Raw genomic sequence first — 17,574 nt, 5'->3', positions numbered from 1 at the left:
CCAACTACATTACCTCTGCTGCTTCTCCACCATCGACTGTAGGTAACACGCTGTCTATGGATAAGTACCTCATTCAACCCTACGTCAAAAAATCTGGATTATTCCTTTTAATGTTTCTGGCCAATTATAATGACTATGACTCTGTTTACTGTTTCTGTTCCACTGAAGCACAAATAAAAATTTAACATTTTATCCCTGCAGGACGATCACAAAATACCTCTGGATGATCTAGGAAAACGCTACGGAGTGGACCTCACACGGGTAATGACACACAAACACAAGTACTCTCATTTACACATGCACACTTGCACACAAGTCACACACAACAAAGAGTTGCTGTCATATCTGCCATAGAGATGTAATCTCTGCCTGCCTGTACTGGAAGGCAACATCCAGACCGAGACCGAGTGTTACTTTGGTCAAGTTAGATCCACCGCGGCCTCCCTAGCTCGCCTCGAGCCTCATTCATCTTTAATCCCTCAATCACACACACACAGACAATCATACACACTTTGATGCAACAGCTCTTACAATCCCATAAACAGGCAGATACAAACACAACACAAAAGTCTTTGCGCTGTAACCACATTTGCTGCATACCCTAAGTTTGACATTGCAGCTGTAGTGAAACTGATTTGATCTTTTAAAGATTAGTGTTTGAAAAAATATAAGCTGTGGTGCTCCAAAAATATTTCTCAGCTGTAAAAAACATTAAAATCTTGCTACACTATGAAAGAGAGTTTGTCCAGTGTAATTAAATGATAGTATTTCAGGCTTTTACATGGATTTTCTGTAAACCGGACATTGATACTATTAGGCATAAAATCAGAAAAAAAATCAATGAAGTTACATTCAACAGTTCTGTGGCATTAAACCTTAGATGAGAGGAGTCACCCAGTTTATTATACTTGGGGCGTTAAATAGGCCAGGCAGGAATACTTGATGTTCTGCAACTATAGCAGTAAAATTGCTTTTTAAGCCGTGGTGAAAAAGGGGCCGTTGTGTTGTAATAAGATTCCCGGTGCATGCAGAAAGACATTCATTCCTAAAAATTGCTCTCCCTCAGGGCCTGACCAACGCCAGAGCTGTGGAGATTCTGGCCAGGGACGGTCCAAATGCACTGACCCCTCCCCCCACCACCCCAGAGTGGGTCAAGTTCTGCCGTCAGCTGTTCGGCGGCTTCTCCATCCTGCTCTGGATCGGTGCCATCCTCTGCTTCCTGGCCTACAGCATCCAGGTGGCCACAGAGGACGAGGTGCCCAATGACAATGTGAGAAACTGCTTGTAAAACATGCACGCATGTGTACCAGCACACACCTTACATATTAATCACACACAGGCAGAGGAGCAGGTACACAAAGACAGCTACAGCAGACACAAACAGGGTCATACGCATGCAAACACAAACAGTTCCACCTGTATGCTCCGATATATTTATCTGTATTTTCAAGGTGGAGGTTTACATATGCAAGCAGACAAAATAAACACACACAGTTCAAATTCCAATCTTAAACATAAATCTAATCTAAACTGGTAAAAATTCAAGATTTAAGAACTGCAGTTGCTTTACCCTCAAATGGTGCATTTGTGTATAAGACTCACACATATTTACAAAGAATAAATAAAACAGGAATGATATAAAATATCAGCAACAGAATCTAAGTTATATAAAGTATGAAATACAATTAAAAATAACATAACAACTAACGAGGGTTTAAAGCAGCAAAAACACAGTATAATGTATTGTGTCACAGGTATGTATTGATGGTATACTGGGGTGTTTAATGACATGTGGTTGATGTAGTATTATTATATTAATACAAGAATTATCTCTGTAATTTGGGGGATGTTGCTTGCTTGTAGTTGTGTCCAATATCACAATATAAATAATAATATTTTCTCCATATCAAAATATACATTACAATATGATACATATATGCAAAATCACATATAAAACGATCAGAGTTAAAATGTAAATCACCGAGTTCTTAGTTTTTTCATCAAACTAGGGGTGTCGCAATTTACCTGTATTGATGAAAACTGTGATATTTAAAAAATAAATATATTGATATCACATTAATAATACACATATGATAATACTGTGTAAATACTCCTGCACATTTGACACACTATATCCTCTCCTCATCCTCATCCTATCATTTCTGGGGTTTTTTTCTATCCTCCCTTTGTCTCCTGCCTTCTACACACACACACACACACACACACACACACACACACACACACACACACACACACACACACACACACACACACACCTTTTCATTATCAATTAAGTGTAATTGCACTCTTTGTTTACTTTTGTATAGTTACGGTTAAAGAGTCTCACTCCACCTCCTTACCACCTCCAAATCTTGATCAATATATCAGATGCATGGTCATAGTAAGGATCAAAAGCATACTAAATACTCCCACTCATTGAAAAACAGTTTTTTTTTTATTGTGAGCAAAACAACACAAACACCATAATATTGTTATCATGAATTATTTTGACCATGATAAACATGTAATGAAAATCAGATATCATGACATCCCTACATCAAACGAAACTCTTCACATGTGCAAAACAAACCCTTTTTTTCATCTTTTTCTTGAGGTTCTGAATCAAATTGCTGATTTAAGTAATTTGAGCCACAGTCAGTTCCAGGGTTGTTAGTTAAGCAGAAGGAAGTCCAGCCCAGAGGGGCCCTCCTCTGTGACTGGTTATATCTTGATTAGTCTCTTGATATTCTCATTTTAGGACATAGTAGGTCATTTTCTCCAAAGCAATCTTTCACTGAAGGAACATCTTTAAAAATCCTGAAATTGAGTCAAGGATCTGTCCAGCTGTGTTTAACAATATTCCTTTTAGTTTTGCATTTTTGCACTGTCTTCATTTTAGACAGTTAAAAAAAGGGTGAAAACTACAAATCATATCTGATCAAAGTGAACACTTTGTCTTTCGTACTTTGTATTATATTGGGTGTGGAATGTAAAAAATTTGGTAACAAGTTTCTAGCTGATATATTCTGAATATTTAGCTCACTTTCCATTTAGAGTTAACATGTAAAGCTATGACAGGGAGTTTTTAACTGGTTATGAAACAATCTCACTCACTTATAACTGATGCCTCTATATGACCTACATAAGTTAACAGGACCATCTGCAAGAGGATTAGCTCTTTCTTGGTCTTACATTTTCACAGGCCAAGTCACAATGAATAGTACATGAGATGGATGATGAGATTTTTATTGAGACCATTTTTGATGCTTCAATTTGTGGTTATCACAGTGGAAACTGCTTTTTTCCACAAGCGCCTCCAAATTTGACAAAATATTAAAGTTCTTAGTAGTTGTAGTTTTAACATACATTTTTTACATATAGCATGCTGTTAAAAAATCAGCTAAACATGAACAAAGGGAACTAAATACTTAAATATTTTATTTGAATATTAAAGAATATTGTAACCTAATTTGTGCATTTAGCAGCCCATTGTATTCATGTACACGTGTCCAATTTCTAAATGACATTTAATGCATGAGGGAGAATTTAATCCCAGTGCCTCTTTATAACTGCGTATGATGGAGCCTGTTTGATATTATCCTGAGCTATGTGAGAATTTTTTTCTGAGGAAGATAAATATTCCAAGTAAAACAAATCTTAAATGACTCATTTGTTTTTAATTATAATTTATGCAGAGTCATTAATTTGGACCACAGAATTTTATCAAGTGATAACTCAATATGATCACACCATCTGTCAGTAAGACAATGTCCTAATTCCACTGAGCATCAAAGAAACAGTATTATCAAATTATTACAAAGCTGAAACACATGTTAATGTATGGACACAAATGCACATGTGTGTCCTAATTTAAAAAAAAAATCCTAAACTTAACTTCAAACAAGAGGCAAGAATGACAATACTTAATTTTGCTGGATTTTCCTTACCCTTCTTCTTCTTCTTCTTTTTTTTAAAATGACCTTTACTGAACCAGGATGGCCTCTTGAGATCTAAATCTTCTTTCCGTGAGTCTGGGCCAAAATGGAAACACAATTAGGTCACACAAACCAACACAGAGCCAGTGTTCACTAAAGGAAATGTGTAAAGTAAAGACAGCGAGGGGAAAAAGAGTGACACTTAAGGGCATTTAAATAGAAGGAAAAACACATAAAACGCATTTAAACCCATTAAAACACTCCAGGATTGTGTCCTCCTTAGTATAGAATTACAAATAAACACAGAGGCCCCCCCACCTTCCCATCAGAGAGTGTGACGTAAAAACAACCGCTGACACTGGCATCATTCCTGGCATTAGTGCGGATAAATACTCAGACCAACCGCTGATCAAATGGAGCCAAGCAGCCATCCATACTGCACTTTATGGCTCTGAGTCATTATGCAATCATCATTCAGCGCTCTCCAAACCCCAGACAAGCATTAAGCCGTTGCATAATATACAGTGACATACAGTAGATAGACACACGCACATGCACACACGTGATAACTTTAATCTCCTCACGATTTAATCTCTACATTCAGTACTGAGTATGTACAGCTGGATGCTCTGGTGAGCTACTTCAAAGCCCTGACTGCCTGCAGCTTTGGCACTTTGAGCCTTTGCATAATGTACAAGCAGTTATTTAAGATGAAAATCCACCCTAACAGAACTTTACACATTGCTGTTGTTGGATTAAAACTTAATTTTCATTATTTTTATGGATATGTACGAGCTGAAAGAATGCATTGTCTTGTTCTGTTTGAGAAAATGTTTGAGCATTCACAGGCTCCTGAAAGTGCTGCTGAACTTGCACAATGAACGTACTACCGTATTTTAAAATTCATATTTGCAGTCTTCCTTTAATAGCGCAGGCATTATACGACATGATCCCACACAAACTGCAACGGAAACTCTTTCAACTGTTCTCTGTAGTCTCATGAATATGTCTTTTATAACATATCAAAGGTCTTAAGAAATCCAAGTGGGAGAAAGTTATGAAAAATACTGAAATCTGTGATGCCACAATTTCTCATTGCGTTTATGTTAAAAAAAAAAAATGATTTATGTATGCAAAAGTTCAGTGCTGTCCACAATCAACCAGAAACTGCATTTTACATGAGACACAGAGATGGATGCAGGACAGTGAATGTGTAAAAGGAAATTCTCAAAGGGATGATTTGGATTATTTGAAGCAGAGTTGTATGAGGTCCTAAAAGTCAGTGTATACTTACAGGGAGCTAAGCAATGAACAAAAGGTATCAATATCAGTTAAAGTGTACACTGTAATGAGAACATTTTCAACGTGTTGTCAGACAGCCTTTGCTGACAGGAAACGGCCATTAAAGAAGCCAAATATCACAACCAGTCTCCGTCGGCAAAATCAGTTACTTTACCTCCCAGAACACACTGACAATGGATAAATACCTCACACAACTCTGCTTCAAATAAGACAAACTAGCCCTTTCATCCTTAGATGCATAATGGTCAACATGACTGAGTGGATTAGTTTTCTTTCAGTATCTTTGTAGTAAAAACAAGTTGTACTGAAAAGCTAATATATTTATATTCATCATCATCATCATTGCCTATATTTATGTTGATTAGTTGATTAATATAAAAGTGATATTTAAAATATATATATGATTTAAATTATTATTTTAAGAAATAAAAAATGGCACCAGGTTAAGGTTATGAAACACGTTTGAACCACCACTTAGATCTCTTAGAACCTTTTATATGTTACAGAGGAGACTTTCATGCATAATAAATATTTATCAGATTTTCTGTTGTAAATTGTATGAGGTTCATCCCTTTTTTCCTCACAAATATCCTGTACTAAGGCATTTTTATTATTTTTTAGCAAGACCTGATTCCTTAAGACTTATTTTTCTCTCATTCAGACCACACTGAGGACACAAAATCCCTTCAGTCTGTTTATTCTGCAATTTGTGTGGGATTAACCCATAGTTTTGGGCAAATCAAAACTCTAAATTTAAGTAGATTAAAATGTGTCACCTGCCTGGACAGATGCTGCTTCTACACTTCTGTACAGGTGGTGAACGAGTGCAAATGTTTCCTGAAGCAGGGAGAGGCACAAAAGCTGAGCTTCAAATCTGCCCAAAAAGGAGCTGCAACCTGCACACTGAATTGGAGGCAAATGTTGTAAACACTGACAAGTGATTTTCTGAGGATACAGATGTATTTCCTGGTTCAGAAGAGTTTGCACTGCTACAGTAAAAAAAAAAAAAAAAAAAAAAAGCATTCAAGTGTAAAAAAAAAAAGGCAAAACATTCTGTTGTTGCTGTCAAATGAAAGCAGCACCTTTCGAAAAAGGCAACTTTTCAGGGTTTAAGAATTTTGTTTTCCAGGAGTCCAGGACATTCAGTACACCAGCTGGTGGCAGATGCTTTCATCCAAAGTGTCTCGCTGTCTTGTTTGCATCAGTGAGAGCTTGAGTCATAACAGCTTTTTCACTGGTAGAACTGAAAATGTTCACTGAAAATAACATAACATACACCAGAAAAAAAGGACTATTCCACCAAATCAGTACCACTTGCATGTTGTAACTGCTTTCTTTACCTTGTTTCAGAAATGCATCCAATAACACGTTTAACCATTCAAGGGGTGCAATGGTCAATCTCATGCCATTTTTTTTTTACCTATTACAAAGTTTCTAATTGAGGACAAAAAGTTAACAGGACTGAGTTTTTAGCACAGCATTAGCAAATACCTGATATGTAGCCACATGATATCTATATACTAATAGCATGAGAACACTTTGCACCTTCAAGTGGTTTGTCCAAACTATATTTTAAAAAATCCCTTACATAACATGTAAGAAATGATTTATGTAACAAGACTGAACGATGAGATTGAAACTCTCAGTCACACTTATGACGTGATCAAAAATACACAAAGTCAATGTGTATGTGGAAATGGAAATGTGTAAGGGTTACAAGACTGAATGAAAATCTGGAGACGCAACTAAGATGTGTATTTTAACCAACAAATTATGAATTTATGATCTGGGGCCATATTCATAAAGCTTCCTAGTACAAAGAGTTTCTTCTAGCGATGCACCTCTAAGAATTTCCCCCAAAAGTTATGAGTAGATCCTGTTCTAGGTAGTTTTTATTAAGATTTTACATCACACATCTTAATATTTCCCATTAGGGCAAAGTGCAGGACATTCTGCTTGATAATATAATGTATTATAAAAGTACTTTTCATGCATATTTCTGCATACACTATTCTGGCACTGATTCGGTGGAATGGCCCATAAATGTTCCATGCTTTAGTCTGCAGAGCCAGGCTCCAGTTCAGAAAGTGTCTCTTGGTGGCCTTGCAGATCAGAGTGTCAGTTCTTGGTTTTTCTGGGTTTGGGAGACAGATGTTCACTTGGACTAACATTGAATGAGCCGTCAAAGATGACAGGAATAGTACACGAGAATTCAGCTTGAGGACGACTCTTCCTTTTAAATCTTCCACTAAGACTGAGAGCTTCCCCAGGTTTCCTCGCTCTTAACTTGTCTCTTGCACGGTGAATTGAAGGGTTTGCTGTTTTAAAACCTTTTCGAGGTTTGTAAATCCCCTTTTCCTGCACTTAAAAAATGCCTTACATGAACCAAACTAAGTTGATAATGACATAGACTCCCCCCTGTGGCTTGGGTTTGTCCCCGTTTCAGCTCTATCTGGGTGTGGTGCTGGCAGCCGTGGTCATCATCACCGGCTGTTTCTCCTACTTCCAAGAGGCCAAGAGCTCCCGTATCATGGACTCCTTCAAAAAAATGGTGCCACAGGTAAGTTGATGCATTTGGTGTTTGGTGTAGTCTTAGAGCTTTCTGAATCAATAAGCCGTCCCTCAAGTAGGGCTTACACACTCACTGAGTGGAAACCTAATAAGCTTGCACAAAGGAAGAATAAATGTTTGAGCCAACTTCGGATTGTGAGTGTGTTTGCATAAAAACTCCCCTCGCGTTATCCACCTCTAGCACTTCGATTGCCTAATTCTTTAATCTATTTAGGCTGTTTTCACTCGCTCCTTGTCTCCTTTTTCCCTACCTGTCTTCTTCCTCTTTCTCCCTTTCCTCTCTCTATCTCTCCCTTTCACATACCTCTACACCCTCTGGCACTTTTTTTTTTATCGCACTTCTCTCTCTTGCTCTGACTAAATCCTCTCTCTGTTCCCAAACTCTCTCTCCCTTCCTCGTACTCCCTCTGCCTCCTCATCTCTCTCTTCCTTTTTGCCCATGCCAGCAAGCGCTGGTGATCCGGGAGGGGGAGAAGATGCAAATCAATGCTGAGCTTGTGGTGCTGGGAGATCTGGTGGAGATCAAAGGGGGAGACCGCATCCCAGCTGACCTTCGAGTGATCTCCTCTAGCGGATGCAAGGTAGGGGAGGGGAGCTATGGGCTCAGCCCAGGGGAGCCTGCAGGTCTGTGTGGGATTACAGTAGCTCAGCTGATTTGCTGTTTACTTTTTATTTTCAACTTTAATTCTTTCAATACTTTTTAATCAATTACTGTTTATCATGTTCATCAATTTTATAGGTCCAGTGTTTAAGAGTTAGGGGGATATATCAGAGGATTTTTTCATTAGCACATTTAACCCCATCGATCACAATAGTGGCTGTAAAAAACTTGTTCAGTTATAAGGCTCTAAAAATATTAGTGAATGATGTATCAATGCAAGTCCCCATGAAATATGTGCAGTGTCACATGTTTAGTGTAAACTGTCACATGACATGATGTTTATTTCATGAATGCACCATATGAATAAGATGGCTGCATCAAAACCTGCAAACAAAAGGTTATTAAAGTATGTTAACATAAAGACAGGACAAACATATTTGGTAGACATTATCTTTAAGGTGTCTAGTATTGATATATGCATTTGTAATTACTCCACTTTGTTCAGTGTGGTCACAGAATGAGTAAACATGTTGACGGCAACAATAGTGGCCGGTGGGATAAGACAGTGTATTTAGGTATATAGCAAGGTGCTGTTAACAATCTTTCAGATTTGGACATGTCTTGAATAAATTAAAGCCCTTTCACCTTGTGCTTTGACCCATGCACTTTAGAAGGGCTTGAGTGTGTTCACATGCTCACAAGTATCCTGCGTCTAAAGGGGTTTTTGGACTATCTGTGTTTTGTGTATGTAAACAGCTTATTCTGGTTTCACAAAACTGGTTACAATCTTAACCTGGTATCCAGGGGTAAGATCTTATCCAAGTTTCTGAAACTGGGGTAACCTGGATAAGATCTTACCCCTGGTTTCAGAAACATGAATACAACTTTACCCCAGGTTACCCCTGGTTAAGACTTTACCTCTGGTTTCACAAACCTGGATAAGACCTTACTTCTGGTTTCAGAAACCTGGATACGACCTTGCTCCAGTTACCTGGATATTTCTGAAGGCTGCAATTAGCCCACGGGTCACACTTTAAGAAACCACGTGATAGAGCATTCTAGCTGTACCCCACATACTGCCAGTGAATGAGATGTAAATGTTTTAGTAACTGGGTTGATATTTTTGATGACTGCTTTGGAGAAATCATTTAATATCAGTCTACACATTATCCCACCGGTCACTATTGTGACTGACCATAAAACCCAGTTGTTTACCTACTTTTCTATAAAAATATTTAAAAAATTACAAATGAGTGATTATTTCAAATGGTTACTAAGGACAAAAGATTAGGATACTTTCATGTTTGGCAAAAATTCAGGATTAAATGGGTTAGTGTATAATCATGTGAAAATATTGATAATTTTGTTTTTGCTATCTATGAATGAGCTGTTTATCTACAGAGGGCATGGGTCCCCTTTCACAGAAGCAGCCATGTTGGACAGCCAAGTTTCTACAGTAGCCCAGAATGGACAAACCAAACACTAGCTCCAGATATGTCCTTTAGTGTATTTCACAAGTTTCACAGCCACCATAGGTACTCCTACACATTTGGAAGGGGAGAGTGAGGTGAACAGAATTCAGTTGGGTGCAATCTACGAGCTCACCTCTAGATGCCATTAAATCAGCACTAAAACAAAGTACAGCACAGGCTGATGGAAGTATTATTGGTTTTGCAGGTATTTTCGTCATACACAAAGTATTGGGTGAAGACTTGGCCTGATGAAAAGTCATAGGATTACTGAAGTTAATTCTGTACATCCTTGTATCACATGAATGTTTGTAGCAAATTTCCAATCCATCCAGTAGTTGCTGAGACATTTCACTTGGAATCAAAAATGGTAACCTGCTCATGGTGCTGCAGGGAAGGCTGGAGGGTCACCAGATAAGATGAGAAGAAATAATCCTTTATAAGTCTCACGACAGGGAAATTTTCAGTGTTACGGCAGCAAAGTGGATTGCAAAAATATAAAGCATCATCAATAAAAATATAAAATGAAATCTAAAAATACAAGCAAGAGGATGTGAACAAAAAATTCATAAAATAAAAATATGAACAATTTAAACAAGCAGAAATATAAAAATAGGAACAGTATGCACAATATAAATGGATCCAACAGTTGAATTAACACCTTTGCACAGAGGGAATATTAATATTGCACATAGAATGATGATAATACACCTGAATGAAGCACTGATTTTGCACACTGAAGTTAAAATTCACCTGCATCAAATATTGCACAGTATGCACACTAATTTTCCACTATTATTTGATACATGTATGTGACACAGGCCATGTAAACATCGTATTCATTCATTCATTCATTTTCTGTAACCGCTTAGTCCGTAAGGGTCGCAGGGCTACTGGAGCCTATCTCAGCTGACATTGGGCGAGAGGCGGGGTTCACCCTGGACAAGTCGCCAGTTCATCGCAGGGCTAACATCGTATTCCACTTCAATATTATGAATTAGGCCTTACTCTGAGTGGAGCATATTCTGATTAAGACATTACTCAATATTATTCTGGTTTTAGGAGCATTGTTTGGACGTGCAAATTTAGACTATGCATCTCAGCTGGAGTTTCTACTGCCGTTTGCGCCTGTTTACAGTCAACTCTGTGCTGTAAATTGATTGGAGGGAGACACACACCTACTTTTAAATATTATGAAAGACTTGGATATCAGCAGGTTTTTGGATATGCGCAAATATCACCAATGCAGACCTTTTCAAGAAGGTGATTACACAAATGAAAAAGGGAGGCTGTGTTTACATGATCAAACAAGTCTGCCGGTGGAAACCTTGGGGGAAAAAAAACTATTTTGAACCAAAGAAACGTCCATAATCTGGAATATTAGGGGAAGATTAATTTTCATTAATCATGCAAACTGCTCAGTAGGAGTTTTGTTTGTTTCAGAATAAGGAAAAAAATGCATGTAAACATAGTGACTGTCTTAATTAGTGACATTTTTATCTCTTTCTGCATACTTAATGTTGCTGAAGGGTGAAAATTTCTCCATAATATCACCCTTTTAGTTCCACCAGCTTTCATTTTCCAATTGATCTCACTGGAGTTTGAAGCAGCGTAATGAGACTGTGGTGATCAGTGGTATACATTCCTTCACCTGTAGTGGAACGTGTGAAAAATCAGCGAGAGACAAGACAGTTTTGACGTGACAAGTGTTACATCCTTGCACTTGTTGCTGATCAGTGCTGCTTCTCTCATTTCCACCCTGTCAGTCTCACCTCCTCTGCTCCTCTCCTGTGTCTGTCCCCGAGTCTATCTGGGTAACGCTATTCTCTGTTGCTCTCTCTCCCTGTGAAGGTGGACAACTCGTCTCTGACGGGAGAATCTGAGCCTCAGACTCGCTCCCCAGAGTTCACACACGAAAATCCTCTGGAGACCCGCAACATCTGCTTCTTTTCCACCAACTGTGTCGAGGGTCAGTAGGCCACATCTGGCCAAGATTGTCTCTTATCGCTTCTAAATGTCTTTCTTCTTCAGCCATCTGGACATCAACACAGTTTTGCATTGCTCACTCATCCATGAGTGTGTTTCAGTGTATGATTTATCAGAGCAGGCATTCCTCCATCCCATCACATCCACTATGTAGTTAGTGAATTTTGAATGCATAAAGATTATTAATGAGTGTCAATCCATAGGGATTTCAGTTGGTATTTCAGTTTCTATCAATCATCGAACAGTTACGCAGTAAGGATTTCAATGGGCTTCTTACATTAGAATCTGCTACTTCAGCAACATCTACATCTAACTTCTAATCTATGTTGCATATAAAGTTTGTTTCCAAGATGCTGTACATTCATTCTGGAAAAAAATGTTAATTTTAGAGGTCCAGTGTGTAATGTTTACAGGCATCTATTAGAAGAATATGGCAAAAATGGTATTTAATATTTAAAATAAAATAAAATAATCAAATAATTGTGTTTTACTCACCTTAGATTGAATCATTTACATCTACAGGGCATGAGGGGCTTGCACTGCCATGTTTCAATAGCTGAGAATGGACAAGCCAAATACTGGCTCTAGATGTGGCCTTTCATTTTCTCCCATTAGGAAAGGGAGGGTGGGGTGACATGTTTGCAGTCTAGCTCACCACTAGATGCCACTAAATCCTACACACTGGTCCTTTAAGTCTAATAATACTCATAATCAGGGAAATCTGGAAGTAACTAATTACAACTACTCAAATTGCTGTAATTAAAATAAGTCCAAAAACACTGGAGCACATGGACAAGTGTGTTTCAGCACCAACTGCATCTTCATCCATGTCAAAAGGCCTGCAGTTCTTGTGAGTAGTTGGAAGTGCATCCAACCTCTTCCTCTGTTCCTTCATTTAAAGTATTTCAACTTTTTCCCACCTACTGTGACAGAATTTACAACCAGATTTCATGTGACTCCATCACGTGAGGAGAAAACATGGGTGGTCTGGACAACAAGATGCTAATAATTTTGAAAATGAATAAATTACCTTACTTTTTGTGAGGAATTTAAAGGCACTTTGAAGGCAGAATTTCCCCTAAAAACAATGCATAGACTCATACGAAGATAATCCCTCTCAGTCGTCACTCACGACCCACCAGAAGTGTGTGGTAGCGCCTGCATCCACAGAGACCCTGCCCTCCACCTGTGCCTTCTTATTTTCTCATTATTCTGCTGTGCTTGAGATGCTTTACCAACACATTATGTTGGGAATTGGACTAAACAATATCTCCCTTTGAGCAGTTTTAATTGGAACTACTTTCTACTGATAAAATAGTCCCTGTAAAACTGCTGCCAGCCACATCTGTGGATTACATTTGTTGTATTTTAGGTGATTCCGGTTCTTTTCTCACTCACTCAGTGCAGCATCTGTTCAGTCCAACCAACCATTAATCACTGGCCAAACACCTGTAATCCACCTCCATCCATCACAACTTCTTATCCAGCTATCACCTCCCTATCAAGCCTCTTTCCTGTTTACAAAATACACCACTCGACTCCTACGGTGTCTCACACACTGTTAACAGTCATTTGTCTCTTTGCATATTGATCTGAGAATCAGATAAACATTTCACTAAAGCAGTAAGACAAAAACAATGGCTGCTTGACTGCCAACTGAATCTTTTATCCAGAGAGACTAACAGTGACTCACCCTCCCTCTCAGGTACGGCCCGGGGCATCGTGATTGCCACCGGTGACCGAACAGTGATGGGTCGCATCGCCACGCTGGCGTCAGAGCTTGAGGTCCGGCGTACGCCCATCAACATAGAGATCGAGCATTTCATCCACATCATCACAGGTGTGGCTGTCTTCCTGGGCGTATCCTTCTTCATCCTGTCACTCATCCTGGGTTACACCTGGCTGGAAGCCGTCATCTTCCTCATTGGCATCATCGTGGCGAATGTGCCTGAGGGACTGTTGGCTACTGTCACTGTGAGTACCGTGTGTGTTTTATGAGAGCTGCTCATCATATAAAGTTTTTACCGATTTTAGAGATGATTGGTGGACTTTATACTGATTTACTAATCATTTTTTAAACGCTCTTTATCATTTTATGTTCCTGTACATGCTTATCTTGTTTCTGTTGCAAAAAGACAATGTGCACTTCAGTTTACAGTAAACAAGGTCCCCTTGTAGCAAGGACAGGTCATAATGTGCTGCTGGGAGTTGTGAACAGCACCATGGGGAAAGGTTATAAATTACTGCAACAACAACAACAAACAAAAAGGTTAAAGAGTGTTTGTGTTGTAAATGGTAATTATAAATCTTTTTATTATCTTTTTAAAAAAAAAAAAAAAAAAAAAAAATAGAGCTGTAATAATGAGCTGTGTGGAGATGGTGGGTTATAGGAGGGTGTGACTTGATTTGTATTTGTGTACATTTGGTAGCAGGGCAGCTTTTGGTTACATTTATACAGTATGATTAGGATGTGTGCAGAGTATAGATCTTTCTGACAGTGGTCCTATTAAACACAGGTGTAACTAATAAGATTGGTGATGGTTGTAGGCCATTTAAAGCTGCATTCATTGGTTTTTTTGACACCCGGGTGTGCAGAAACAAGCTTAAAATAACACATCTGACTTATTATAACCTTATAAAATGTTGGTGCAGAGAACCACACAGGATATGAGTTAAAGTTCAGAAAGGCAAAGTCTTTGCTGAAGAGGTAGGTAGTCATAAACAGGATGCCAGTACAGAGATGGCAATAAAAATCCAATAAACAGACCAAAGTCAAAAACTATGGGAGCAAACAATGGAAAAAAAATGGGAAGTGATGAACTCTTGAAGACAAAAGAAGACAACCTGGCAGAGTAACAGGAACAGCTATATATACAGGGTTGACTGCTGGCAAAATTAGTGATGGACGAGTTAATGAGACACAGGTGTGGGTAATCGAAGGACGCGGGAAAACCAGGAACTGAAACGTCAGATCTGTTTCTCATATCAGATCTTTCAGACAGACTGTCCACACTGTTATTTGCAAATGATCAAATCAGATGTGTGTGTGCAGACGTCACCAACCCATCTGCATGAGCTGCTAAGATAACTATGTCTGGTGACAAGGTTTTTCAACTCCAAAGCAAATGTAAATCTGTCATCTCACCCTCCAAACAATCACGCTGTTATGTTGTGGCGCAAAACTCCACCAGACAAACTCTCCGTTGTCCTCCAACGCTATGCTCAACTGCTCTGATGCACCTCCTCACCTCATTCTGAATTTGACTTTGTCATCGAGTGTCACAGTACGACTAATGCTAAAGGAGTTTGGAAGAAGGGAGTTTACTTTGAAATCCAGTTTGAACAGCTGAACTGAGAGACATCTATAGAAATCCGAGTGGAATTGCTACTCAAAACTGCCTCCATATGTGGCTTGGATTAAATTTGCAGAAATGGCATGTCACATGTTTTGTTTTTTTTTTGTTTTTTTTTTTGCTGTCTAGACTTTTTGAAATCAGTGTTTCTAGCCACCCAGAAAGTATACATCTAATATCCTCTATCCTTTTAATTTTGTTTTGGTCTCAACCAACAGTTGGTAAAAAAAATCTTGTTCTTTGGCTGCTTGATGTATGACCTTCACCAGCTAGTCATTAACTGCTGGTAGTTTACACGGCTTAATGAGATTTTTGCAGAAAACAGCTGACTGAACATAGATGAATTATGAGACAACCGGCCTCTGTGCACAAAACATGTTAAAGGCCTCCCACCCCATCTTACAGGAAGCGCACCCAGACACACAATGCCTGTAGTTGTCTTGTTTCTCTATGTGGTATTTTTGTGTTCCTTTTAAGGTGTTTTGTGTCTTTTTGTAGTTGATTTGTGTCTCTTTGTAGCAATTTTATGTCTCTTTGCAGCAGTTTTATGTCTCCTAATAGTAATTTTTTATCTCTTTGTGGTACTTTTGTGCCTCCTAATAGTTGATTTTGTCTCCCTGTGATAGCTTTATGCTTCTTTTATAGTTTGTTTTGTCTCTGTAGTCATTTTGTGTCATGTTTGTGGTACTTTTGTGTCTCTTTGTGGTAATTTTTGTCTCCTTGTGGTAGTTTTATACCTCTCTATAGTACTTTTGTCGTTTTATCTCTTTGTAGTCACATGATTGACTTTTGCAAAGACAACAGTCACTTCAAATAGACTCTCATGGTCCCTGTGATGCCTTGTGTCCATTTGGTCTGTTCAGTAATACATCCATGTGCCTAATGCTGCTGAAAATGGGGATCATGAAATTGGAGTTTGTGGGCCTGAAAACCAAAATAATGAGCTAAAAGAGGCTTAACACTCTGTAGAACTAAGTGGAAAAATGTAGAATTGGGTTTTAATTCTCTATGGTTTGTTGTCTTGAGCAGCTGTTTCTTCATTACATGCAGTAATTTGATCTATTGTTAACATAAAAATATTGATTAGTGCAGCTTTGAGCATGCCAGTTCTAAAGCCCTGATATTGTGCCTGCTGGCTCACTGTCGTGGCTTGTTGGCACACCTAAATGGAACAAAGCCACCTTCAATGCTATTAGTTACACCTGTGCTTTCCTCCCTCAAATTTACCCTCAGTGAATGTTAGCTGTAGCTCTAATGATGCTACAGAACACAGCAAAGCAGGTGATTTATTACTGACTGTTGGAGTCGCTCAATGCTGAAGTGCATCTAACTTTTTCTGCAACAATAAACAAAGTGTGAGCTGAGGTGGATGCCAGCTGGCATTTGAAATGCCATCAGTCGACATTTCACTGGTCCCAGAAAATAAATTAACTTCCAGTGACTGGTTTCTTTGGTTGTTTTTGCTTTAAACACATCACAAGTCATGTGGGGAAATGTTTGTGTGGGTTTGCACTGCATTTGTTGCTATTTGAGTAATGTGGTCAGCTTGAATTAATGTGTGCTGATGTGTCTCTTACAACATATGGAATGTGTCTGTTCATTGTATTTTTATGTGCCTGTGCACCTGCTGTTAACCAGCCAACCAGCAGTATGCGGTGAGCAGCACACACATGCACACACACCTACACACTAATACGCTGTAAGGCACCTGGAGCACGCATGGTTTCACATGCACAAACACTTGAATGCACCAGTGCGTACACATGCTCTCCCCCTTCGTCGACTAACAATCATCCATCCTCTCCGCCTGCCTCCCTCCTTCTCACCTCACCACCCCCTTCCTTTTTCTCTCCCACCCGCCGTCCTCCCAGGTGTGTCTGACTCTCACTGCCAAGCGAATGGCCAAGAAGAACTGTCTGGTGAAGAACCTGGAGGCCGTAGAGACTCTCGGCTCCACCTCCACCATCTGCTCCGACAAGACGGGCACGCTGACCCAGAACCGCATGACCGTGGCCCACATGTGGTTCGACAACCAGATCCACGAGGCTGACACCACAGAGGACCAGACGGGTAAGACAGAGAGAGGTGGGGAAAAGAAAGGGAGGAGGAGGAAAAAGAAAAGAGAGAGCTTGGAGGAAAGATGGGAGATATAAAGGGGAGATAGAGAGTGTGTGGGAATGCAGAGAGGGAGTGTGACCACCTGCCGGAATTCATCTGTCCAATGTTCACGCCGCCAACCAACATTGCTTTTTCGCACTGCCACTTGGATTAATTGAGCAGCGGTATGCAGTGGGCGGCACAACCCTCAGCTACAAAACACGTCTTTTCCCAGAGTTCCTGGGCAAGGCTGCTGCTGC

The 17,574-nt window shown here is 39.3% G+C and overlaps 1 protein-coding gene across 1 annotated transcript in view; it reads left to right on the top strand.

Moving 5' to 3' along the window:
• The window catches only part of atp1a2a (ATPase Na+/K+ transporting subunit alpha 2a), a 62,780-nt gene that overhangs the window by 6,015 nt on the left and 39,191 nt on the right, over window positions 1-17,574 (top strand). Inside the window, exons 3-9 of the mRNA XM_084733252.1 lie at window positions 202-261; window positions 1,067-1,270; window positions 7,684-7,797; window positions 8,255-8,389; window positions 11,730-11,847; window positions 13,570-13,838; window positions 17,089-17,287. Of these exons, the coding sequence (XP_084589378.1) occupies window positions 202-261; window positions 1,067-1,270; window positions 7,684-7,797; window positions 8,255-8,389; window positions 11,730-11,847; window positions 13,570-13,838; window positions 17,089-17,287 (1,099 nt within the window). The remainder of the gene's footprint in view (window positions 1-201; window positions 262-1,066; window positions 1,271-7,683; window positions 7,798-8,254; window positions 8,390-11,729; window positions 11,848-13,569; window positions 13,839-17,088; window positions 17,288-17,574) is intronic.

The sequence above is a fragment of the Lutjanus erythropterus genome, chromosome 12 (genome assembly GCF_056507025.1).
Source record: "Lutjanus erythropterus isolate fLutEry1 chromosome 12, fLutEry1.hap2, whole genome shotgun sequence".
NCBI lineage: Eukaryota > Metazoa > Chordata > Actinopteri > Lutjaniformes > Lutjanidae > Lutjanus > Lutjanus erythropterus.
Note: the sequence above shows the minus strand (reverse complement) of the source record. Positions and strands in the feature narration are given on the sequence as shown.